This window comes from Centropristis striata, chromosome 21, assembly GCF_030273125.1.
Source record: "Centropristis striata isolate RG_2023a ecotype Rhode Island chromosome 21, C.striata_1.0, whole genome shotgun sequence".
Classification (NCBI taxonomy): domain Eukaryota; kingdom Metazoa; phylum Chordata; class Actinopteri; order Perciformes; family Serranidae; genus Centropristis; species Centropristis striata.
The window spans coordinates 19,889,399-19,914,188 of NC_081537.1; the positions used below are offsets into that span (position 1 = coordinate 19,889,399).

The following is a 24,790-nucleotide window of genomic DNA, read 5'->3' on the forward strand; positions in this document are numbered from 1 at the left end:
CGGCTTTTCTGCACATGCGCAGAAACGTTTGGGGGCCGCGCATGCGCAGAAACGTATTTAGGCCGCGCATGCGCAGAAACGTATTTGGCCAGCGCATGCGCAGAAGCGTATTTGGGCCGCGCATGCGCAGAAACGCGGCGGGGCCGCGCATGCGCAGAAGCGTATTGGGGCCGCACATGCGCAGAAGCGTATTTGGGCCGCGCATGCGCAGAAGCACAGAAAAAATAATAAAGAAAAAAAAATAAATTAAAAAAGTTAAGAAAAAAATGTTTTTAAAAAAAAAGTTTAAAAAAAAAGTTTAAAAAAAAGTAAAGAAGTAAAAAGTGGTGGAAGAAGTATTCAGATCCTTTACTTCAGTAAAAGTACTAATACCACACTGTGAAATGACTCCACTCCGCTCATTTTAACTACCTAATAAACTTTTAAGTGGTTTAATTTATCAAAATGGGTAATCATTTTAAATGTATCTTGTTTTTCCTTTTCAATCTTCACCTGAAAAGTAATTAAAGCTGTCAGCTAAATGTAGAGTAAAAAGTACAATATATGCCTCAAAATGTAGTGGAGTAGAAGTATAAAGTTACATAAAATGTACATAAAAGTACCTCAAAATTGTCCAGTACTTGAGTAAATGTACATAGTTACTTTCCACCATTGCTACCTGCCTCTTCTAACTTATACAACTTATACATATCAGTTAAGAGTCCTCCTTCCTGGAAATTCAGGATGACAATAGTCAATTTCGTCACGTGTGACTTATATTTAAAGTTTCATGAGTTTTGGGGTATGTTCAGGCAGTGAAAAATGCGATCAAGCTGAAATATTTTTTGCTTAAAAAAAATCTTTAATGATCAAAGAATATAATGTATTTATTTTATCGAGTAGGTTGAAACTTACATATGAAATATCAATATTTTAGAGTTTTCCCATCTTTCCATCCCCAATGATGAATAAATAATGATAAAACAGACCAGTTGACATTTACAATGTTTATTGAGCAAAGTAACAAACCAATGAAAAAGAAACACAGTGGTCATAACTCGATGTCCTACATTTCCACTCTTCTAACAGTATTTCAATGAGAATCAAAGCATTATTGTTCCTGTTATTCTGTGTGTGAATTTGTCTTGTGAGGCACTTTAGATGGAGGCTCAAGATAGCAGCACGTGGCGACACACCAGCATTTACGTATGAACATCTCCCCCATCACCCACCAGAGGGTCACTCCCAGTGTCTGCACAGGATCACGACCCGGTCACGTCTGTTTCATTTGTTCCTACAAATGGATTAAATCCCCGACAGATTTATGGTCAAAATATGACAAAAAAACTATTCAAAATTGCGTCTTTATTGGTCGTCATCAAAATCAGTCTCTCTCATGAAAGGAAAACCATTTGAAACTCCGTACATTCAACCAAAAACAAAACTCAACATCCGCAATTTAATCCACTCTTTCCCTTGAAATTTTATATTTCAGTACACATTCGACTGAGTAACACAGAAATGGGGGAAAAGCCACATTGGATGTGGCAGTTTCCAGGTCCTTGATTGCCAAAAATCTTCGATGACTTCATTTGTACAACATGAGCAGAACGACATCAGGGACTTCTTGCTTCATTTTCCCCCTTTTTGTTTCCCGACTCATGAATTTGGCAACGTTTCTTCACACGGTTTAATTACATTAAAGCTCACCCTTTTTATCTGTGTACTAAGGGTGCAATAAATACTCAGTTATTCTTTAACCAAGTCAGATCAAAGAAAACGTTAATGACTGATGAATAATTCAGGTTTTACCCACAAAAGGCTTAAACAATGTTTGTTTTTTTATGTTTTCTCTGGCGAAATGTAACAAAATCAGGAGTAAAATGAAAATACTTTGAGCCACTTTGCTTCGTAAACACCATCCTGATGAGGAAAAATTCAAAAATAATCAAACATGAGGCCCAAAATAATCCAAAACTCTACTGATAAACTGTATATATATATCTCGCTATTCCTCTTTTTTGTATATTGATGTTTCCCATCCAGCTCTTAGTGTGAGTATGTGAAGAGTTGTTTTTTTGTCCCCGTGTCAGAAATGTTTTATGTTCTGAGCAGCCGGCTGGCGGTTTGTCCTCCAATCGCCCGCCCTTCAGAGCCGGGCGAGCTGTGATTGTGATTGGCTCTCGTCTCTCTGGCTGCCCTCCCACTGGACACCCAGGAGAGGATTTGATTGGCTGGCGACAACCGCAAAGGGAGGGAGAGGAGGGGGGGTGCGGGCTCTCAGGGTCAGGACTGTAGCGTTCCCTTGAGGTACCACATCCCTGCGTAACTGATGCAGCACTCCTGAAACCACAGACAAGCTGGATCAGATACATATTACATAAAGTGTAATTATAATAATAACTGCAGGTTCGGTCTCGTCTCACGTTGAGCAGCCGGTCGACATCAGACTTCGAGACGTCTCCGAACTCCTGCGCCAGCCTGGTCTGCACTGCATTCCTCCGGACCCGGTAGTTCTTGTTGAAGAGCTCGTACAGCAGCCGACGTTGCTGCAGGAGGAAAAACACAGAATTGATTTAAGGGAACAGATCCTACCTCACTGATCTCCTCCATCACCACACCCCTTCCCCAGGCTCCGTTCCTCTGAAGCAAATCTCCTGTCCCCTCCCATCAAGACCAAGCACCACACCTGGGGCGGCAGAGCTTTCTCAATAGTCGCACCCTCCCTCTGGAACTCTCTCCCAAAAAATATAAGAGACTGTTCTCATCCACCCACCTTAAAAAAAGAAAACGTGTCAAAACCCACCTGTTCACAAATGCTTTTAATGTATGACCAATACTGTTGATTTTAATTTGTTTTTATTTGTAACTGCATTTTCACTGTGTTTCAACTGTAAAGTGTCTTTGAGTACCATGTAAAGCGCTCTATAAATGAAATGTATTATTATCATCAACATTTTGAGAAATAAGGAGCTAGATGAGATTGATTCATCTCACACCTGTGTTTGTAAAGTTTGTGCTGTGCTCAGCTCATCTGCTGCTCAATCAAAGACTTGAAAAAGGGGAAAACCTTAAGCATAATTCTCTCCAAACGCTGACTAGCACCCCGAAAATTCAATAATTAACATGTTATTGTATTGTTTGTTAAATTTGTACTAAATCTGGGGTGTTTTTGTACCTCCTAGAACCCTTTAACCCACTTAGACCGGATGCAACATTTGCATGTTTTGCACTGTGAATTGCTGAAATACATGTGGAAGGCGAAAGGGGGAAAAACAAGAGGAATTTACAGAAAATAAAGTTGAACAGTATCAAGACCACCAAAAAAACTATTTTTTTAAATGAGTTTATAGATTTAAAAAAATATATATTTTCAAAAGGTAATAATCGACTGTTTAAGCCAAGGATCTAAGCTTTCAAATGGTTTTAATTTCATATTTTTATCTGCTACTGAAGCTGAGAAATAAACTATTTAGGGAACGTTGACTTTCTGTGCAGTTTTTGCAGAAAACCCTCAGGTTTTGGGAGGTTTCAGAGATTGTTTTTCTACGTCTAAAGTCTTCTGCTCTGTCTAAAGTCACCTTTATGTTGCCGATTTAACATAGAAAGTCTGGTGCAGACGTTTGTGGTTGAGGATTTGTGGTATTTAGTGCATTTTAGGTGAAAACAGAACTGCGTCCTACATTTCTCTTCCGTTTTGCTTTGCAGTGATGCAGCTAACAAATCATGACACAACTGCGTGTGGTTTCCAAGACTCATGAGAAATTTCAGTGATAGCTGAAGACAAGTGGTTTGCGGTGCGTTTCAGCTGTAAACATCTGCATGCAGACGTTGTGAGACTTCTACAAAATGTGTAAAAAATGTTTTCACCTTGTCAAAGTCCTCTCCAGTCTCCCACAAACCAAACACCTTCTGTTCATCGGCAGCTGCTGTGGTCTGAGCAGGAAACTAAAGAGAGTGAGAGAGAAATGTTAGAAAAGCGTTTGACTGGGACGTTACTAGTTCAAACCTCAAAACCTACACAGCTATAGCATCTTCCCTCCTCTCTCTACATGCACCATGCAGGATAAACACTTTCATAGACGTTCCTAGTGAGAAAGTGTTAAAACAAAGCAACAAAACAACATAGCCTAGAGTCAATAATGCATGTCATATTTCATGCAATAAAATAGTGAACATTTTACAGCATTGCTTTTCTTTCTCTCAACACTTAATTTGTCTGTTAATTTGGTTTGTTGACGAAAACAAGACGCGGCCAAGCACTGAGGACGATCACCGTGCAGACACAGACTCATAACTGATCTCTGAGCTGTCCGACATCTTAACATTAATGTTTATGTTGATGCAGAAGGAGAATCACCAGACTTCAGATCTGCCTGCGCTTGCAAACGGCCAGCCGGCTTAGTCCCTCGCTGAGCACTAATGAGCTTTGCTTTGAGGCTAATAATCTCTTGCATAACAAACATGGCGTCCGGCCATTCCCTTCCCTGCGGCGGTTTAAAATCCTCTAATGTCTCTTAGCATACAGATTGGATGAGACGTGAGCCAGGACAGGGATGGTCCTGGCAGGAGACCTGGCTGCTTAATGAAACAAGAGGATGTGCATACAGAACGCACCACTCCCCGCCCTGAGAGCAAACGGCACACCAAGAAAAACAACCGTTACGGCCATCGGAATTAAGCCAACAAACAATGACTGCAGAGGCCAGATCAAAACTCTACACACGCTGAGGTATCAGGTGGCTGAGGAAACCTGAGTGGAACCTGAGAACCAGGTTTGAATCGCTTCAGCGGCTTCACAGACTGCTTTACAAAGTGCTCACAAGCAAAACGGCCGTTAATGTTGTTATTCTGTCTGAGAAAACTGATAGCTGCACTCTCAGGCTGAGGAAAACCCCTTCACGCTGCACCCTCAGCTAGACAGGAACCAGAGCAGCAGCAGCAGATCTTAATCCAGGACAAAAGAGGGAGGAATCTCTGCACCTGATGTGCAGGTAAAAGAGAAACACTCAGTTTTAGGTTTGTGAAAGCTGCACTTATTTGGTGGGTGGTGTTTGGGGGCCTTCCCCAGAGAAAATGTGTTTTTCAATTAAAAAAGCGCCATTTCGAATAACTTTGGACCATTCTAATTGCCATGTCTTTTTTTACAAAAAGTAGAAAAAGCTGGAACAGATAATAAATAAACACCCAAAAAGCTTAAAAACAAAACTTGAAGTTGGATCTAATGGTTGTAGCTGGTCCAAAGCTGCTTGTTTTGTCCAACCAACTGTCAAAAAGAAAACCCCAAAAGAATTCAACAATGTTCTCCAATTCACTGCCACTTCAACATGTTTGCACTACTAGTGTTTTAGTTTGGTCTTGGTTGTTTGTTTGTATTTTTATTTGATACTATTTATTTATTTTTATCTTTATTCTATTCCTTTTTATTATTCGATTTGTATTACCTTATCTGTTTTGCTCTGTACTTGTGCTGCTGCAACACCTGAATTCCCCCCATGGGGATCAATAAAGGAATGTCTTATCTTAACTTACTATTATAAAAAGGAGGAAAAGACAGCTAACATATAAAAAGCATTAAAAAAGCACTAAAAGTACTACAATTACTTGACTATCATAATAGCAGCCAATTCATGTTCTGATAAATCAGCTAATCAATTAATAATTTCACCTCCAATTGTAATAGAAGAATTTAAGCACATTTTACACACACTACAAAGTCTTGCAGTGTTTACAATTTAAGATTATAATTCAATATAATCAAAATTCTGATTGTTTCATCCATGCATGTCAACTCTCCTGAAGCCCATGGTGATGTTTTCAAACATCTTGTGTCAAAACCCCAATATATTTCTGTTAAGAGTATGAAAAGCTGAAAATATCCACATTCTGCTTAAAAAAATTACTTAAATGTTTACTGCATTACTGAGTTTTAAGTTCCTGCCTCACAGCGATAAGGGTTGTGTTTTAATGCAAACTGGATGTCTGGGTTCATATTTCCTCATCTTTTCAGATACCTTTTGTATCATGCAAAGTGGTGTTTTGCCAGACTGCTGCCAGTCTGTACGAGGCTTTAAAGTGGCGAGAGTGAGCATTTCACTCAACTCAAATTATAGGAATGTGATTAAAACAATCTCAACTCGATTTTAGCTTCTTTGCACTGGCTCCCTGTTCATTTTAGGATTGATGTCAAGATTTTACTGATTTTCACTTTTAAAGCTCTTTTAGGTCTGGCTCCTAGCTATTTAACAGAATGATTAACTCCATACAAGCCGACCCGCGTCCTCAGATCCTTGAGTGGCGCCCTTCTGACTGTTCCAAAGTCTAAACTAAAAACCAAAGGTGACCCGACTTTCTCCACCAGAGCACCCTGACTTTGGAACGGGCTGCCCGAGGAGATACGGCGAGCAGAGTCAGTAACTTCTTTTAAATCACTTCCTAAAACCCACTTCTATAGACTTGTTTATATGTAATGCTTTCTATCTCACCACTCCTTTTTACTTCTTCACTTTTTACTCCTTTTACCTTTTATTTTCTGTGTATCTGAGAATGTCTTGTGATTGTTCCTGCTCTGTCTCTTATGGTTTTTCTTTTAATGTAAGAATTGTTTTTAGCCTTATGGCTAGGGCTGGGTGATATAACGATATATTTTTAAATGTGATATGGAATTAGACCATACTGTATATATATCAATATAGTTCAAATTTGAACTGTAATCCTTGCTCCAGGCAAGCTGCGGCTTTTATTTAAGAAATGTTTTATTTAAATTTGTACTTTACGGAGTTTGATTTAAAAAAAAGGTACTCCTGTTGTTATACAGTACTTATGTTCACTTAAACAGTTCCAATAAATCTACTTGTGATATTTGGCTTTGACTGAACATTTGCTCTCACTTTGCAATAAAAATATTGGGATATATATCGTATATCGATATTCAGCCTGAATATATCTGGATATGACTTTTGGTCCATATCGCTCAGACCTACTCAGATATAGGAATGTGATTAGAACAAAATGGATTATAGAAAGAAAGCTCCAGAGAAGGAAGGAAACTAGGAGCATCCTGTATGTATAAATCTGAGTTTTACATCCAACTGCTTGTAAATCCCAAGTTGTGACAGTAGAAATCCTCCCTGATACTCACAGGCACCATTATCTGTTTGCACTGGCAGAGCAGTATGGCGTCCTGCAGCATGTGGTCCGAGATGGAGGTGAAGAGGCTCTGTCCCACCGGCATGGAGGCCAGGTGGAGGCTGAACAGCCTCTTGAACTCATTCAGCGTCAGTACAAAATGCTTCCTGAAAGTCTTTATCACAAAGTCCTGCAGCTCCACGGAGGACGAGCTGGTCGGACTCGCTCCGTTCCCGTTCGTGTGATCGCTGGGGTAACCGTTGACTGAACCGTTGGGGATGGAGGAGGAGGAGGAGGTGTCCATGGGTTCGTCCTCGCCGACGGGTTCCTGTTTGATGTGGACGCCGCTTCCCGCCCGTCTGGCGTCCAGCTCCTTCTGCAGGGACGACTGGTTGGCCTGAGCGCGGTCGTGAGCCATCTTGAGGCGCTGCTCGCCACCGACGTGGACAGGATCTGGAAAACAACCAAAGACAAGTCAGCTCTAGTAGAAATTATTCCTACTGAATGTTACATTTTCAACGTGTTGACGGGCGGCTGATGCAAACACACCGGGCTGAGGAGAATTCTTTGGCATGAAGTCTTCTTTAGAGAAGTTAAAGACCTTTTCCAACCTGAGAGGAAAGACGATGAGAGATGTTACAAACAGTTCACAACCCTGAACCCTCTGAACCACCAAAGTATGAAACGTATGTCAAAAACAAAAACAAGACAACTGTACAAACAAGCATTATCAATGAACTTTGAACTTTCGGCAGTCCCTGAACTGATCCAAGGTTACAAAAGTTTCAGTGAGAAAAAGTAACCAAAACTAAGCTTAGAATTGTAATATTTCTGGCAAATTCACTTAATTCTACATGTCTCATTTAAAATGTGTCCAAAAATAAACCATTTGTAATAAAAGTATTCAATTCTGCTGAGACATTGTGTCTTTTTAGTCTTTTTTTTTTTTACAACATTTGTGACACTTGGAAAAGTGGTCCAAAGTTTTTTCATGATTTTTGTCATTAGAAATGTGTTATTCTGCACAAAAGACATGTTTAAGTTTTTCCCACTTCTAGCCATGATTGCCCTGTTTCCAGAGAGCTGCAGGACTTATATGTTGCACTGAAAAATGAGGCCACAGTTAGTAAAATTTACGCACCCATTATAATCAATGTGTGAGATTCCACCGACTGCAGATCCGCTGCGTAATGAGTCCGACAACGCAGGGCCATCCGACAGCCCTCGCAACACTTGCGCAGAGCTTCTATTTTTGTCGGACGACGGAGCACTACGCATAAATTCAGCACAGAGCAGATCGTTCCGGACAGGAAGTCTTGCACAGACACAAAATAAAACACCGGTATATTTTCAAAATAAAATACCTCGGGTTCGCTAACGAGGTCGGCCGGCTCGTTAACAAGCCGGCCCACCTCGTTAGCGCTCATTAAGACGGAGTCGCTGGATTTGTCTCCAGTCATTAACGAGGAGATGTTGATTATCTTCCAGTTATATCAATTGATTAGGTGTGAATTCGCGAGATCTCGTGCGTCCTCGGGACTCTGCTGTCCGCAACAGCTCCGACACAGACGGATCCGGTGGGTGTTGACGGACTGCGTAGATACGCAGCCGTTGCGGACAGACCCCTGTCGGAGTCGTTACGCATCCAGTGGAATCCAGGCGTTAGAGTGTAAATAGCACTTCCATGATTGACAAGAACACCCTGGTGAGATGGTGCAGACTCTTCAGATAAAAAGCTTCTCTGAGTGTAACCTACTTGCTCTGGATGCCGAGCCACAGCATGTGTTGCCTGTGGGCGATGTCTGGGTGTTTCTTAATGAAGTCGACATCAGTCGGCAGCAGGAACTCCCAGCCCCGGTTGACTCGGGGAGCGGCCACATGCTCCAGGAACTCCTTCACATCCTCTGGAGGAAGCTGACAGAAGACAGGAGGAAGAACCTGTTAGTTCAAGTTACCTGAATGAACGGAGACACTGTAGCCTCGAGGTGACAGGAAGCAGGTTCAGAGACTCTCCTGCTCAGCATCTCACAGGTTTGTTACTCGATGAAAAACTTACATTAACAGGAATGTGACCTTGCAATCACAACAATTAATGCAAATAATCCTAACCCCACATCATTTAAAGAGGCGTCCTATTTTATTCAGTACCTGCTGTATTTCTACAATAAATCAGAAAGCAATACAACAGACTAATTCAATCCAGATCAGTCTAAAAACAGGTAAAACTAGGAGACCAGGTACAAGAATTAACCAACCTGTTTACATGATTTAATGTTCAAAAAACACTATTTTTGTCATACTGCCCGTGGCTGATGCATCTCTATTCCCCCTCTGTCTGACAGACTCCATTTAACCCCCCTTACCCTCCCAAAAAAAGCCCAGTCAGCTCCGATTGGTCAGCATTTCCAGGTCTTTTGAACCTCTGCCTTCACCCTCTCCGTCATTGCATCCAGAGGTAAGACTGTAACGGAGTACAGCATCACTTTTTACCGTGATAATCAACAATAAAAGCTTCAAAATGTACACAATTGAACACGTTCCAGGAGCAATGTGATCCAAAACTGGGGAGAAAGTAACAACATCGGTATCCAGGATTACAGGTTTCCCTGATGTTAGCGACATGTAGCAGTGTGTGTGATGTAAACGCTGCAGTAACGCACCTGGAGTAGACCACTGTAAAGAAATCTGTCACATGCAGAGAATAGAAGGAAAACTGTTGGAAATGTCGGTCACAGAGGTTTCCGTGACATTTGTTTACCTACTTAATTAGTCATGTTTAATTTAAAAAAAAATCCACCATTGTACAGTTATATATTTATGTGACAGAAAGTACGTAAAGGCATGATATGCCTCCTGTAACGAAAAAGTGACAAATAATTTCTGTATCCGCCTATTTTCCTACTTGATCCACCAAGTTTCCTGAAAACCGAGCCACTAGTTTTTCCACAACTCTGCTGACAACTGAACTGAAAACTCCACCTCCTTGGCGAAAGTAATTAGAAAGGTGAAAGCTTCCACAAACAACTTCCTTGTGAACGTGCTGAACACCTGAGAGACTGATTCACCATGAGAGCAGCCCCCTGGGGCTGCCGCATATTTTCAGGCTGAGTGCCTCAAACAATAGAAATAGAGCGACACGCTTCATCCTCTGAAGACCACGCTCACCGGAGGGGAAACTATCTGTGACACAACCAAGGGGGGAAAAATGTCTGTAGCTGGCTAAAAACACTAGATTTAAGCATTTCAACGGATTATTTTAGAGGACAAGATAGCAGTTAGCAAGCTAATGTTACTGCATAGATTTTTTGGATTTATTATTTCCACATTCCACAACACAAGGTAACAGCATCTTGTCAAAATGCTTTAGCTTAACTTTAAGAAATGTAGTCAGAATGCATAAGTAACGGTACATATATTGAGTTTCAGGATTTCCCCACTCTAACTGCTGATGTCTCACGTCTATATGCGTCTGTATCCACTTTTGTCTTCTTAAAAGTTCAGTTTTTCTGTTTGTCTCTCTGTAAAAACTTAGTTATGGGTTCTTCATCTTGTTGGCAGTGCGTCTTATCACACGGCAACCTTTAGACATTTTACTGTTGTTTGCTAACAGACAGAATTGGCGAAAAGGCTCCTTCATTCAATACAAAGTAAATGTAGAGCGATGGGGGTGGGGCTTAAGTGTGCTCTGTCTCTATAAAAGTTCAATTTAAACATTTTTTACAGCCCTCGGCCGGGACATTGATGGTCGGTAGGTAAGGGGAGAATGGGTGGTGGGATTTTTTGTCAAATATTTTCTTTGTCAAATAGGTGGAATTACTACGGTATGATATTTATACATTTTTATCTTTTTATTTTTATTAATTTAAAAATATAATTTTTTCTTAATTCTGTTGGACAATGATATTATAATTATTATTATTTTAATAATTTTAGGCCTTAGTGTACTTTTTTATTTTCTCAATCAGCTGATTCTGTCTCATTTTGTTTTTCCTTATTTATCTTGATACGTTTTGATATTTTATGTTTATTAAACCCCGTTCAGATACTTCTGTGAAGAATGCCTTACAATAAAAAAAATACTTGAAATAACTAATTTTTAAAACGTGTCAAAAGTTGGTAAAATGACAAAAAATGGTCAAAAACTAAATCGCGTATTAATTTTGTTTTTTTCTTTAAATGAAACTTCTGTGAAATTTAAATATTTTAGAACAAAACACAATTCAGAAAATGCAATGCGTTTGGACGTCTCTATGGGATTATGGTCTTACTTTGATAATGGCTGTGATCTCCTTCCTCATCACGGAGCGCTCCAGAGTGAACCTCCACATCTACAACAGAAACAACCACTTTAAAATCAAGCCAGTAACACAGAGAACATCAGGTGCTGCAGTGATGTTTCCTTAATTTCAGGTAACTCAGTAAAGGTTTAAAAAACTTCTGACAGCAGCTCACCACAAAGTCCCGCCCACGACAGAGCACCTCAGCTGGGACGCCGCTGTGAGGACTGCAGGTGTTTTTAGGATACAAAACATCACTGCAGAAAAAAACAAAACATAGAAAAAAGTTTAATTCATGCTGTTATGGCAGTTTAGATTTATTGTATACAGTCAATGCTTACTGTATTGCATGCAATGACTGAATAAAATACCAAATATAGAAAACTACCTCACTGAGCTCATTTTAAACAACACCTTTAATCTGTGTAAACCTTTTAGTCTCACCTCTTCACCACCCAGTTGCCCTGAACCAGCAGCGCCACCTGCTGGATGCAGCGCAGCGCCGCGGTGGAGTCGGTGCCGGAGGCGAGCAGACCCATCAGGTTGGCAAACGGCATCACCTTGACTAGATACGGGAGGAGAAAGATAAAAAACATTTAGTATGACAAATGACGTAGATTTTTAAAGTCTTCAATAGTTTGAGGTAGGAGAATGCTTTTTCACCATTTAAGCAGTAAGTGGTCTGTTGAAAAAGATGCAAAAGCAACATATTGTCACACTTTAAATAATCCCCTAAAAGTCATTTTTTGTCAAAATTGTTTTTTTTTGCCTAAATCATCTCCTCATGAAGGCGGCCACCTATGGTAAAATTGCCTACATCCTCAGTTGATCAGATCATGTGATTTTTACCCTGACAGGCTTGTGTGACTCTTATGTAGACACCTTCAAAATAAAGTGTGACCATATCTTGCTTTAGTCACAAAGGCATGTTTAAAAAAAAAGTAATTTATTTCTCTTAAGTTACATAATTTACACACAGTGTTATTACTATGCCAATAGCCATCCTTTGTTACATCCTTTTTGAGTGAAATTATTAATAAATGTCATATGTTACACTTTTGGTGAAGTTTTTTGTGTTTCCTGCAAAACTTGAAAACATGAGTTAGGCGATTATTTTTTAACAGGGTGACGATATATATCAACCTCTACTTCACTGGAATATTCCTTGGAAATAACTCTTGTTAATGTAGTTTTTAAAAGTTTGGACGAAATGTAATTGGTTTATGCATTTTTTGACCTTGAGTATTCAGGTTTTAACAAGACTTTGTTGTAACTATGTGGGGTTTTATTATAACTCTTAACTGTTATTTTTTTTATTTTTCAAAAATAGACTAGACCACTTTGAACTCGCTATTATGTATTTATTTTATTATATATATATATATATATATATATATATATATATATATATATATTATAGGGTTGTTTTTTGGCTTGCTATACATATATTTTTATTTTACTTTCATTGTCTTTAATTGTTTTTAGAAGTTGATAAAAGCATTCTGTCAGAGGAAAGACAATAAAACTGACGGTTGGTTTTATGGTGTAAATATGACGCAGCTAATGCACGGCTGGTTTGGATGCATTCAATAGTTGTTGCAACAATCATACATCTGACATCCATACTAATGCTTTGTCGCCCTCGTTTGGTACAAAGAAAAACTGCAAGCAAAATGCAGACTGATTCATATTATTCTTGCATTAAAATAATGTAACATAATGTATATGTTGACTTACTGCTTAAATGGAAGAAAAAAAAACCTTCTCCAACCTTCAAACTATGGATTAAAGACATTATAAGCTAAAAAATTGAACACTGAAATAAAAAAATCAGTACTCTAAAGAAAAAAATTAGCTGAACCGATATTGCTGATACAGTTTTGTACTACTGACACCACATAATATACAGTTTAGTTATTTATTTTTTGGTCACTTATCTTCTTTTTTTTTACCAACATATTTATCATCTATTTTAAGCTGTGAGTTTTCTCTTTTTTTCTCAGTTTATTTTAAATGTCTTATTTAATGTCATTTTCTTTGGTCTAGCCAACAATTTTATCACATTTTATTTATTTATATGTACCTGCAAGTCTTTATGGATTTTTTTTTGTTTCACTTAAAACTGCAACTGTGATTTACTGCATACAAATGACCTTAAATACGAACAAAAATAACTTGAACTACAACAATTAAATAAATAAAATAAATAAAAACATGAATAAATATAATAATGTCTATGTCACATATTATTGATTTCTTGTTGCAGCCTTTCTATCTGACAGATGAGTTTTTGTGAAATGTGTCAACCTACCATTCTTCATCAGGGTCTTGACTTGTTCTCCCAGCGGCAGCGTGCGGAGCTGAGCCATGGAGAGAACGTTACTGGGACCAACTGGCTTCACACTGACGAACAGAAGGAAAAAAAACAGTTGGAGAAAAAAAAAACATCAGTGAAATATCTTTTGATACCCTGTTTGACTCTCAGAACTTTTGATGGAAGTGTAAGAAACACTTACACTTTTTCCTCTGCAAGAGGAGGCATCAGCATGGCCAGGTACTCCCTGCAGAAATAAGAGGGAACCATCAGGAATATCAAGAAAACTACAAGAATTGAACAGAGTCTCGAGTCTTGGTAGAAGATATAAGTCAATATAAGCCTATAAACACCTCAAAGTCAAAGTCATTAACCCATTTAGGTCTAAAACGCCTGGAAAAAATGCCTGTAAAACCTCTGGGCGATTTTAAAATAACCCCCTAAAACCTGAAGTTTTTCTGGAAATTCAACAGAAGTGTCAACGCCTACTGGATAATACATTTTTCAGCCTCTGTAGCAGATAGAAATGAAATTCAAGTCCCATGTTGCATTGCGACACTCCCGCATGTATTCTGATGCATTTCATTGGCCAAGAGACCAAAAGTAGGTGGAAAAAACTACAAATACTACAAAACTTTAATGGTAGAATAACACAAGAGCGCCCCTCGGTTTTAATGGTAGAAATGTGGTAATGCTTTCCCGGCTTAAATGGGTTAAATGTATTAAAATGTCACTTGTTGACACTCACTTGGGAGTTTTGACCAGCTCAGAGTTCTCAGAGGCGTCCACTGACTGACAGAACAGGTACTGCCGCTCATGCTCCGAGTGCCCGTCCTGAATTTAAAATCACATGACAGAACAGGAAGAACTGATGGAGACAACAGCAAGTAAAAGCTCCATCACATTTGGACAACGGTCCTAAAAGGAATGGTTAAATGTTTCTAATGATCTGATTGATCAGATGACCCCCTACCTTGACCCCGTGGTAGTGCAGGTGGACCCAGGGCTCCTCCGCCTGCTTCTTCTGGAGGAACTCGTACGACTGGATCCTCCTCTGCCGAGCCTGCTCCGACTCAGGTCGAGCAAATCTCACCTGCAGTGGAAACACATGTTATTTTTTTTAGAAATGATGGATTCACGTTGACACAAAGTCAGTGAAATCATCAGGAATGTTTAAGTGTTCACCGTGATGGCCTTGGCGTCCTCCTCGGCTTCATCCTGGGAAGAATCTCCGCCTGAAGACAAAAGACTCTGGTTACTTAATGTTAACCAATCTGAAGAATAATGTTTTTCAAGCCAAGTTGATAACAGCATCAAGTGTAAAGTTTTTTTTCTGCTTGTTAACCTCTCCTTCAATACAATATTCCTCTGAAATAAAAACACATTTTTAAAGTACTTCTTAAAAGTTTGGACCACATATAATTGGTTCACGATATCTGAAAGCTGTTTTCAGGCTTTAACAAGACTCTTTATTTTATTTCTTCTTTTTTATTTAGTTTTTTTTTTAAATTCATCTGTTATTTGTTTCATTAAAAAAACTTTACATACTAACAAGTAGATAAAACATGCTCTATTATTTCTTTTGTTGTTGTTGTTGAATTGACCAAATCTTGCATTAAGTAGAAATTCTGAAGTCATATGTTATTGATTTCATTAACGTTATTTATGATACTGGGTTTTTTTTTGTTTTTGAAGTTTTTAAACTGTTTCTTCATAGATAGTAGATAATAGACGAATTCTACTCCTAACAAGATTATAAACTTTTTATTGTATTTCATTACATTTTTTTTTACAAGTTATTAAAAGCAACACATTTAAACAGATCACAATTATACTTATAACAAGATTAAAACTAGTTTTATGTTTTTGTTTAAGGATTTTTCTCTTTTTTCATTTTTATAGGTTGATAAAAGCATTGAGGGTATTTTTTTTTTTAATTATTGATTGACGTGCTACTGACATCTTTAAGTGTCTTTTTTGTCTGAACATCAAAATAAAATCCAAAAGTTATAGAATGATAGAAAAACAGGAAAACCTCACATTTCAGCTAGAGACAGAAAATAGTGATCTCGTTAATTCTTTCATTTATCTTAGATATACAAGAGTAAACAACTTTCACCATTATCTTGTTTTAACATCTACGCTAATCTCTCTCTCTTTATTTAATTTTGAAAACAGACGCACCCTCATTGGCTGCCTCCCTCTCTCTGGTTTTAGTGTCGGCCTTGTCCAGATAAGAGAAGCTCGGTCTCATCTGGAGGATTCCTGTCAGCGGGGTGACGTGAAGCTCACCTGTTGATATAAATAAAAAACAAAATACAACTTTTATTTATATACGACTGTGGACTCATGTTAGACTGTCATGAAGTCAAACATGCTGGTTATCTTTAACGTAAACACATCAAAAGTGCAGGACGCGATAAGAAAGGTAACACTGATAAAGACTCACATGGACTCTGTGAACATAATGAGTGACCTTTGTGTATTTACAAGCAGAAGCAACGAGGTTTGACGAACCAAAACAGAAGCACGTCTCTAAAGTGGGCTAAAGAATCAGGTCAGACCTTTGCGGAACACAGCAGCAGCATATCTGGAGGTGTTGGTGGTGGCCTGGATGGAGGAGAAGGTCTGTTTATCCATCATTTTCCTGGAGAAGAAAAGTAAAGAGGTTTAGGAACCTGGGGCGACAGAGCTTTCTCAAACAGCCGCGCCTTACCTCTGGAGCTCTCTCCCAAAAAACATAAGAGACTTCTCACATCCATCCACCTTCAAATAACTTGTCAAAACCCACCTGTTCACAACTGCTTTTAATGTATGACCAGTACTGTTGATTGTAATTGTTTTTTGCCACTGCATTTTAACTGTAAAGCGTCTATGAGTACCATGTAAAGCGATCTATAAATAAAATGTATTATTATTATTATTATTATTATTATTATTATAGGAGGGAAGCAGGTTTGAAAGGTCAAATGTCATCTTAAAATTTTGATATTTAATAATTTAAAATGATGCCCCAAATCAACCGTTTGCGCTAACCAGATCCTGTAAAAAAAACATTAAATTCTGTGCTCCTCAGCAACACTGTGAAACCTTTAATGACTCTGCTGAGACCAACAGTCACATGACAAAAATTAAGGTGATGTGGTTTAACAGCAGACGTACACTGAATAGGTGTTGGTTTCGTCATAAGTCGTGCCGTCCACATTCAGAGCGATCTGCTCTCCTTTGCTGCGACAGTAGTTTGGACTCATTGTGTCGATTGCCATTTCCAGCTCCACCTGTGTTATTTAGTTTGACAAAAAAGCAAACATTACAAGCACTGATAGATGATAAAATAATAAAAAGAGCCTTTAATTAATTATTTTTTTTACCCTTTGCTGCTTGGGTTTGATCCGAGCTGATAAGTGGTTGACGTCATCATAGGTCATAGTAGAGGGTCTGACAGGGTACTGGGGAAAAAACAGTAAAGGTGATTAGTGAGCCAGTGCAGAATAAAACTTAAAACAAACTTAAAAGAAAAAGGGCGTCAACAAAGGAAAATATTACCTGGAAAAGATATAGCTTATCTGCAAGGCTTTTGGCAAGATACACATCGATCTAAAAGAAAGAGAAACACAAATCAAAGTTATTCTCTTATTTCACAAACCGCTTGTCATTCAAGCTGCCTTTTCTTTAACGTGTGTGCTGCTTATGTGTTTTTAGCGTATTTTATCTCTGCAAAAGCAGCCTTTATCTCAGTGAAATTAAAATAAAAATTAAAAAAAGACATTCTTATAAAATTCATCGGGTTTTTTTCCAAAGTATGATTTTCATTTACTCAGTTTGCAGAATCACAGTGAACCCTGAGCTCACGTTACATTACAGAGAAATGCATCAGTAAGTATTAAGAATTGGGAAAAAAGAAGGCAGATCAGTGCATTCCTGCCTACATAACATGCAGCAAACATGTGAAACAGTGAAATGTCCTGTATATTCAGACATAACACTTATCACATGGATATCAGTGAGGGGCATGCACTGTGATCTTGTATGAAGCAATAGATTGTTGTATGTTGTGCAGAAGTGATGTTGCTATATTACTAGTCACTTTAGTGTTCGTATTGGTGGTGCAAATACAAAGTCCAATCCATGACAGTTAGAAAAAATACAAATATACCATTTTATTTCCTAAAAACAGCCTGTAGTCTTTAACAAACATGACTCAAACAAGAGTAAATAGTGCAGTGGTGTCACAATGAAACATGAAAGCGCCACTGTGGCTGCAGGTTTTTCTACTCCAACCAAGCAGCAGCAGCACACCTGATACAACAAATCACCAGAGCAAAAGAAAGTTTCAGGTGATTGAACAAGTCGAGTCAGGTGTGCTCCTGCAGCCACACCGGCCCTTTCTCAAGGATCACAAGGACACTCCTTTATTGCCGTGTATTATAATATAATTAGCAAGCAAGGCAAATTTATTTGTATAGCAGCAACCATACACAAGGTCATTCAAAATGCTTTACAGAGGCATACAAATGACATTAAAAGCTTTAGAAGCTGCATTAAAATGTAATATTAAGACTGTAAAAGTGTATTTATAAGACGATAGAACAATTGAAAAAATAGCTATTGTGTTCATGAGAAACCTGAATTAAACAGTGATGTTTTCAGCCCTGCTTTAAATGATCTCAGGTATTCAGGGAGCTTGTCCCACAGTTGAGGAGCAGAGAAACTAAATGCAGCTTCACCTTGCTTGGTTTTAATCCTTGGGACATAGAGTAAACATGTCCCAGAGGACGCAAAGGGTCTGGATTTTTCATAATTAACAAGTAACTCTGAGATATATCTGGGCTCAAGACCATTCAGCGCTTTGTCAACAAGTAACAGGATTTTAAAATCTATTCTTTAACGCACAGGCAGCCAGTGCAGTGATTAAAGGACAGGTGTGATATGATATTAAACTCCTGCAGACATACCTCCTCTATAATGGGGTCATCATCGTCCCCGCTGGCCATATTGGTGTGAACAGAGTGAGGAGGGGAGAGGAGATGAAACAGGAGCAGCAGATCTCAGAGATCCAACCTGGGAACAAAAAAACAATGAGTTACAGGAATCCACTCTACAGCTATACACACAACTGTTGCCAAGAAGTGGCCTCACCCGGAGCTAGTAATACAGAGAAACACATGAACAATATGATTCAGCATAATCAAGGCTACATCAGGATTAATTAGCTTCACTGCTGTCAGTTTCCAGGAGATCTGTGGCAGAGGTTTACATTTAATTAACCCACATAATAAAGTTTATCATAAAATCACACAAAGACAGATCATGAAGTCTGTCAAATGATGCCATCATTGACACAACCAGGTAAATCACACATGATGCAAGAAAATGCAATCAACACTAATTGACTACTCTTCATGTTAATAAATAACAGTATAACAAACGTTACATATAGCTTCCATGTAATAAAATCGATTTCAAGCGGTTTTAATACTCAGGGGTAATTATTCGTAAAAATAAGTCATATTACAGGCTACGTTAGCTTGATTAGCATGCTAGCAACACACCTTTCAGCTACAGGCCTGCGCTACACTCCGGGTTAATTTATATTCTGACATATACAAAACATACATATAAAAAAACTGAGTGTAAACAGCAACAAGCTCACTGTTTAAACACAAACACATAAACGTAGAAGCAACGAAACTAGCTAACACGCAGGTAGCCGGTGACAGGCAACTTTAGCCTAGCATTAGCAAGTTAGCTCGGCGTGCTAACATACAAAAATAACACACTGTGGACTCACTAACGGTCCGTTTTGTTGCGCAGACAGTGCCCAGACTAGCTTCAGCTCTCACCTGCAGACTTCACGGGGCCGTTTTAGCTATCTCATCCGTGTGCAGGAGCGTGGTGCGTGGAGGTGGAGGGAGAAGACTCTCAGCTGAAGTCTGTCGGTACCATGTTGACTCTGCTCTACACAGACACGTGGGGAGGAGCCCGTGCCCATAATGCACAGCGGGACTACCATAAAGTTTCTTTTATAAAGTCAGTTCTTGTTGTTTTTGTTTTAGCGATGACAATGGCATTCACGTGTTAACTGATTTATATATGATGCGGAATATCAGTTGATTTACGAAAAGGATCTGGCAGCGGTGGGATTCGAACCCACGCCCCCGAAGAGACTGGAGCCTTAATCCAGCGCCTTAGACCGCTCGGCCACGCTACCATGCTACCAGCTACCTCCATCCAATACTATAATATCAGAGATACAGTGACTATATGATTCCAGAACATGGCAAATTCGCGCATGCGCAGAACGAAGCGAATTCGCACAAACGAGCGAAAAGTTTGGCATGGAAGTTTTGGTGTGAAAGTGTTTGTGTTTTTCCTATGGGCAAAGTTCTTATGGGTTCACTCCGTTGCATTTAGCCGTTTTATAGCAAGGTTGATATGCGCTTATCCACAATGGACTTTATAACCTTTTCCGCCCTCTGGATGCTCTTTCATGAATTAATTATCTCCAACTCTGTCAACGGAGTTGTCAGTCATGGAAGGCTACAGTACACCAGAACTACACTACTGCAACTGAACTGTGGGATAACGTGCGTGACAGACATCACGCCACAACTGCCAGGTTTTATCCTGAAAGACCCAGGGGGGGAAACGGCGGCAACAAAGATCTGATTTGATGGGCAAGGTCCAATTTCTCTTGGTGGGATTTTCTCTTCAGTTGGGCGGTGTAGGCTATAATCTGCCCCCGACTGTAGGCCTTAAGGGCATCCCACACAATTAAACAAGAAGTGTCTGGAGACATATTTGTAGTTAGAAAAAAGGCTATTTCATCCTGCATGAATTTGACAAAGTTATCATCCGACAGCAAAGTTGAGTTGAATCGCCACTGTCTGTTCCTCTGAGGGAGGCCAGGGAAAGACATGGTCAGGACAAGAGGGGCGTGATCGGTGTTACAGGATGACAATACTCTGATAAGCACACGAGTGAACCAGTGGAATAAGTTCGTTATCGATAAAGAAATAGTCGATCCTTGAATAAGTGTGATGAATGTGTGGAAAAAAAGAGTATTCTCTGTCATGTGGATGCAAAGAGCGCCATATATCACAAACACCATAGTTAGAGAGAAAGTCTTGAATAAAACGGGCTGACCTACTCGCTGTGCTGGGGTTAATAGAAGATCGGTCCAAAACCGGGTCTAACCAACAGTTAAAATCACCTCCGAGGATAAGAGAGTATGTATTGAGATCTGGAAGCAATGAAAACAGTCGTTCAAAAAAACCTACGTCGTCCACATTAGGAGCATAAATGTTAACAAATACTACCAGTGTGTTACATAGTTTACCTGAGACAATTACATACCGACCGAACCTGTCAGAGATCATATTGTGTTGCACAAAGGTTATATCTTGACTTATAAGAATTGAAACTCTCCGGGCTTTGGCTTGAAAAGAGGAGTGAAATCCCTGCCCCGACCATCGTGACAACAGACGGACATTATCTGAATTGCGAATATGGGTTTCCTGTAAGAAAGCTATTTCAGTTTTAAGTTGTTTCAAATGTGAGAAGACCTTTCTTCTTTTTACAGGATGGTTCAGACCTTTAACATTCCAGCTCAATAGATGTCTGTTCACAGGGCCGGTTATTCCTACAGGCCACCAAGGCGGCTGCCTAGGGCGCCAAATTGGCAGGGGGCGCCCCCTTGTGGCGCCCTTAAGCATACATCTTTGTTTTAACAACATTGATTAACGAAACATTTTTTAAAAAGAATGGGCATAAGGTCAACAATAAGCCAAGAACGTCTCAATGGGCTTGCTCTAATAAGTATAAACCAAGACGTGTCAAGCCAGATATCATTTGATGACACCATTGATGAATTCGCGATTAGGAAGGCTAGGCGTGTTCCATTGTGAGCAGTTGGTTGTGAAATACCATAGTAATTTACACTTTGGTGTTGAACTTTGGTGGTGAAATACCATATTACTTACATTTTTACATTTCTTAATTTTTTATATTTATTTTTATTGCATTTGTACATTTTATTTATTTTCAGTCTTTACAATCAACAGATCTGTGTTTTCTCATTTATTTATTCTTATTTTCAATTCAGTTGTTGTTGGTAAAGTTCCAAAGTTTCTAAAAATTAAAATGTTGAGACCATTATATTGCCTGTATGTAGTTCATGTATCAAATATAAATGTACATTTAAATTTAATTTTTATGTTTATTTTTATTGCATTTGTATGTCTACATTTTATTTATTTTCAGTATTTGCCATTCTTAATTTGATGAAGATCTGTGTTTTCTTATTTATTCGTATTTTCAATTCAGTTGTTGTTGGTAAAGTTCCAAAGTTTCTAAAAATAAAAATGTTCTGAGACCATTACCTTGCTTGTAGCTCATGTATCAAATATTAGTGTACAGCATAATACATATAACATAGTGTACCTATATCAGAATGAATACATGGAATGGATGTGGTGCACATGTGGAGAACAACAGAACCGGCAGTGACATAACCCCCCAACCCACTCTCCTCAACCAAGACAGCTGCAAACAAAAAAAGCGCGTGCCCTAAGGGCATTGTACCCGTAAGCGGGCGGCCCGGGTTCGAATACGACTCTTCCCCGCAGGTCTTCCTCTCTGTCTCCCCCTTCACTCTGTCCTATCAATAAAGCCCAAAATGGCCACTAAGCGAATTCGCGCATGCGAGCGAAAAGTTTGGCGTGGAAGTTTTGGTGTGAAAGTGTTTGTGTTTTTCCTATAGGCAAAGTTCTTATGGGTCCACTCCGTTAGCCGTTTTATAGGCAAGGCCAAGCGCAAATCGTGGCAGCGGCACCTAGCGGGGAGATGCCACGGCACATGCCACTGTTTCGGGGAGATGCCACGGCACATGCCACATCTTGTTAAAAGATTGCATGACTGCAGCTGACTGGTGCAGCAAGGAAGACTTCAATGGAGGACTAAAACTTCCTGGCGTCCTTTCAATGGAAAAAGAAGAACAAATTGAGGCCCTCAGTGAGCTTCAAAACTGGAAATGTGATGTTGAAGAGGATTCGCCAGCAGAAATGTTCACGTTTGTGTTTAAAAAAAAAAAGACTATGACAAATTCTGTGAGAAACTCCTAGATAAGGAAAATTACAAAGTTTTTGCCAGGTTCGAGGAACCTGAGGAAGAGGCTTAACCTAGCCTAAATAAAAAGAGTGGGAAAAAAAGCTAAATAGTGTCTTCATTTCCGTGCTGTGGAGAGTAACAGAACCAACAGGGAAAAAGTTAACACATACACACACACGCACACACACACACACACCTCAACCCAGGTACACGGAAGTGCCACGGCTATCTCCCCCAAACAGTGGCATGTGCCGTGGCATCTAGTGGCATGTGCCGCGTCATCTCCCCCAAACAGCGGCATGAGCCGTGGCATCTAGTGGCATGTGCCGTGGTATCTCCCCCAAAAAGTGGCATGTGCCGCGACGCTAGCGGCACCTCGCTGCGGCATCCGGGGTTAGAGATGCACTAGAGATGCAGCAGCGAGGTGCCGCTGCCACGATTTGCGCTTGGCCTTACTCCGTTTTATTGCGACGTTTATATGCGCTTATCCACAATGAGCTTTATAACATTTTCCATAAGGGCATTGTACCCGTAAGCGGGCGGCCCGGGTTCGAATACGACTCGGAGCCCTTTCCCGCAGGTCTTCCCCTCTGTCTCCCCCTTCACTCTGTCCTATCAACAAAGCCCAAAAATGGCCAAAAGAATATCTAAAATAAATAAATAAACAAACAAGTGTGAGCTCTAAGATATGATTACAGATAACATAAAGCGTCTAGTTCCAGGCAACGTAGAGTTAAAATTGTCTCCGAACGTAAATAAATGCTCACAGATGAAAAAAAAAACGTCTTGCATGGCGTTATTAAGGGTCGTAATGCAGAGCTAGACTCTGTATTAATAAAACTCTTAACAGGACGGGGCCTCACATGAAAACAGAGAGAAGTAAATACAGTTTTAGATACATTATTAATGCAAAATGACCAACACCGTGAGATTTGCATATAATGTTAGTAACAGTCTGTGTAAGCTGTCAAAAGGAACAGCGTTAAAATACTCACGTATGAACCACTGGACCGAACATATTCACCAAACAAACAGCACCGTCCAACTTGTTATTAACCGCGTAGAAACCGAAGGAAATTAACCTTTCCTCTGCTGGGTTCAAAGTCATTAACAACTTCGGGACTGTAGTCCTCCACGATCCGAATTGGCTGGCCGCAATATTCGAGTTTCCCTCGTGGCCGTGCCTCTCTGATGAGGAGATCCTTCGTCTGGTACCGGTGCAGGCGGAGGATGACTGGTCGCAGCCGCTGTCCGGGGGCCGGTTTCTCGGCAGTCCCAAAATATGCACGTTTTGACGTCTGCTTCGGAGACTTTAGCCTCGAGTCTAGCATTGTTCTCACTCAGAAACGAGCAGATGTTCTCTAGGTCCAAAACTCGTTGACTAATGTCTTCTGCAGCGAGTTCAAGGGACGAGACACGCTGTCCGTGGTCCTCTGCTGCAAGCCGCGTTTGGTCGAGCTTCGAGTCGAGCTGGCTGAATGCTGCACGTGCAGCGGCTAGGTCTGCACGTGGTGATGGCTTCCAGCGTTAAGCTAACATTAGCTTCTTCTTTTTTGCTCGATTTTCCGCTTTTCGAGGCCATTTCGGAGAAAAAACTAGTTTTTTTCGGGCAGAAGGGGACGGGAGATTGAAGAAGACAATGAATGGTTCTTTCTAACAGTAAAGTTTGAGGGCTGGGTAGTTTGAAAAGTTCAGCATTCACGAGAGATCCCACCTACACGTCTACTCCATCTGCCCTACCGACCGGAAGCCAGCTCAGTCACTTTTTAGTGAAAAATGCATTAATTTGGGACCAAGAAAAATAAAAAGAATGATTAAAAAAAAAGAAGAATCATTCGAAATACAATAGGGATCTCGCAGGTCGTTGCCTGCTCAGGCCCTAATAATAATAATAATAATAATAAAATAGCTCCAGAGACTTTGAACCTCTCCTCTGAGGACTCCAGGTTAATAATCGGGTAGGAAAAATGAAAAGTGTTTTCCC

General features: G+C 39.8%; 1 protein-coding gene and 1 non-coding gene across 5 annotated transcripts; both read right to left on the minus strand.

Moving 5' to 3' along the window:
- Positions 1-1,327: 1,327 nt before the first annotated feature.
- polr3e (polymerase (RNA) III (DNA directed) polypeptide E) lies at positions 1,328-24,005 on the minus strand. 4 transcript variants are annotated; one of them, XM_059324721.1, is made up of 21 exons: positions 23,802-24,005; positions 18,654-18,759; positions 17,245-17,295; positions 17,070-17,147; positions 16,861-16,976; positions 16,263-16,345; positions 15,883-15,990; positions 14,884-14,933; positions 14,672-14,791; positions 14,447-14,532; positions 13,901-13,945; positions 13,696-13,787; positions 11,829-11,949; positions 11,560-11,641; positions 11,376-11,435; positions 8,864-9,021; positions 7,657-7,718; positions 7,121-7,560; positions 3,850-3,927; positions 2,406-2,528; positions 1,328-2,322 (listed from the first exon to the last, which is right to left on the minus strand). In XM_059324721.1, the coding sequence occupies exons 2-21, from the start codon at positions 18,690-18,692 to the stop codon at positions 2,266-2,268; spliced, it is 2,049 nt and encodes a 682-aa protein (XP_059180704.1). In that variant the 5' UTR covers positions 18,693-18,759; positions 23,802-24,005; the 3' UTR covers positions 1,328-2,265. The 4 variants fall into 4 exon arrangements, with proteins under 4 accessions (XP_059180704.1, XP_059180702.1, XP_059180705.1 ...); XM_059324719.1 differs by lacking the exon at positions 23,802-24,005 and adding an exon at positions 19,542-19,696; XM_059324722.1 differs by lacking the exon at positions 23,802-24,005 and adding an exon at positions 19,251-19,365.
- On the minus strand, positions 19,828-19,909 carry trnal-aag (transfer RNA leucine (anticodon AAG)). Its single transcript has one exon. It is a non-coding gene; the product is annotated as a tRNA-Leu (tRNA).
- Positions 24,006-24,790: the final 785 nt, after the last annotated feature.

Excerpts from the sequence above, each read along its gene's own strand:
- polr3e (XM_059324721.1), bottom strand. The coding sequence starts at position 18,692 with ATGGCCAGCGGGGACGATGATGACCCCATTATAGAGGAG. Across the intron at positions 7,719-8,863 it reads TGGCTCGGCATCCAGAGCAA|GTTGGAAAAGGTCTTTAACT; the intron begins GTAGGTTACACT and ends CTTTCCTCTCAG. Across the intron at positions 7,561-7,656 it reads AAAGAATTCTCCTCAGCCCG|ATCCTGTCCACGTCGGTGGC; the intron begins GTGTGTTTGCAT and ends GTTGTTTTCCAG.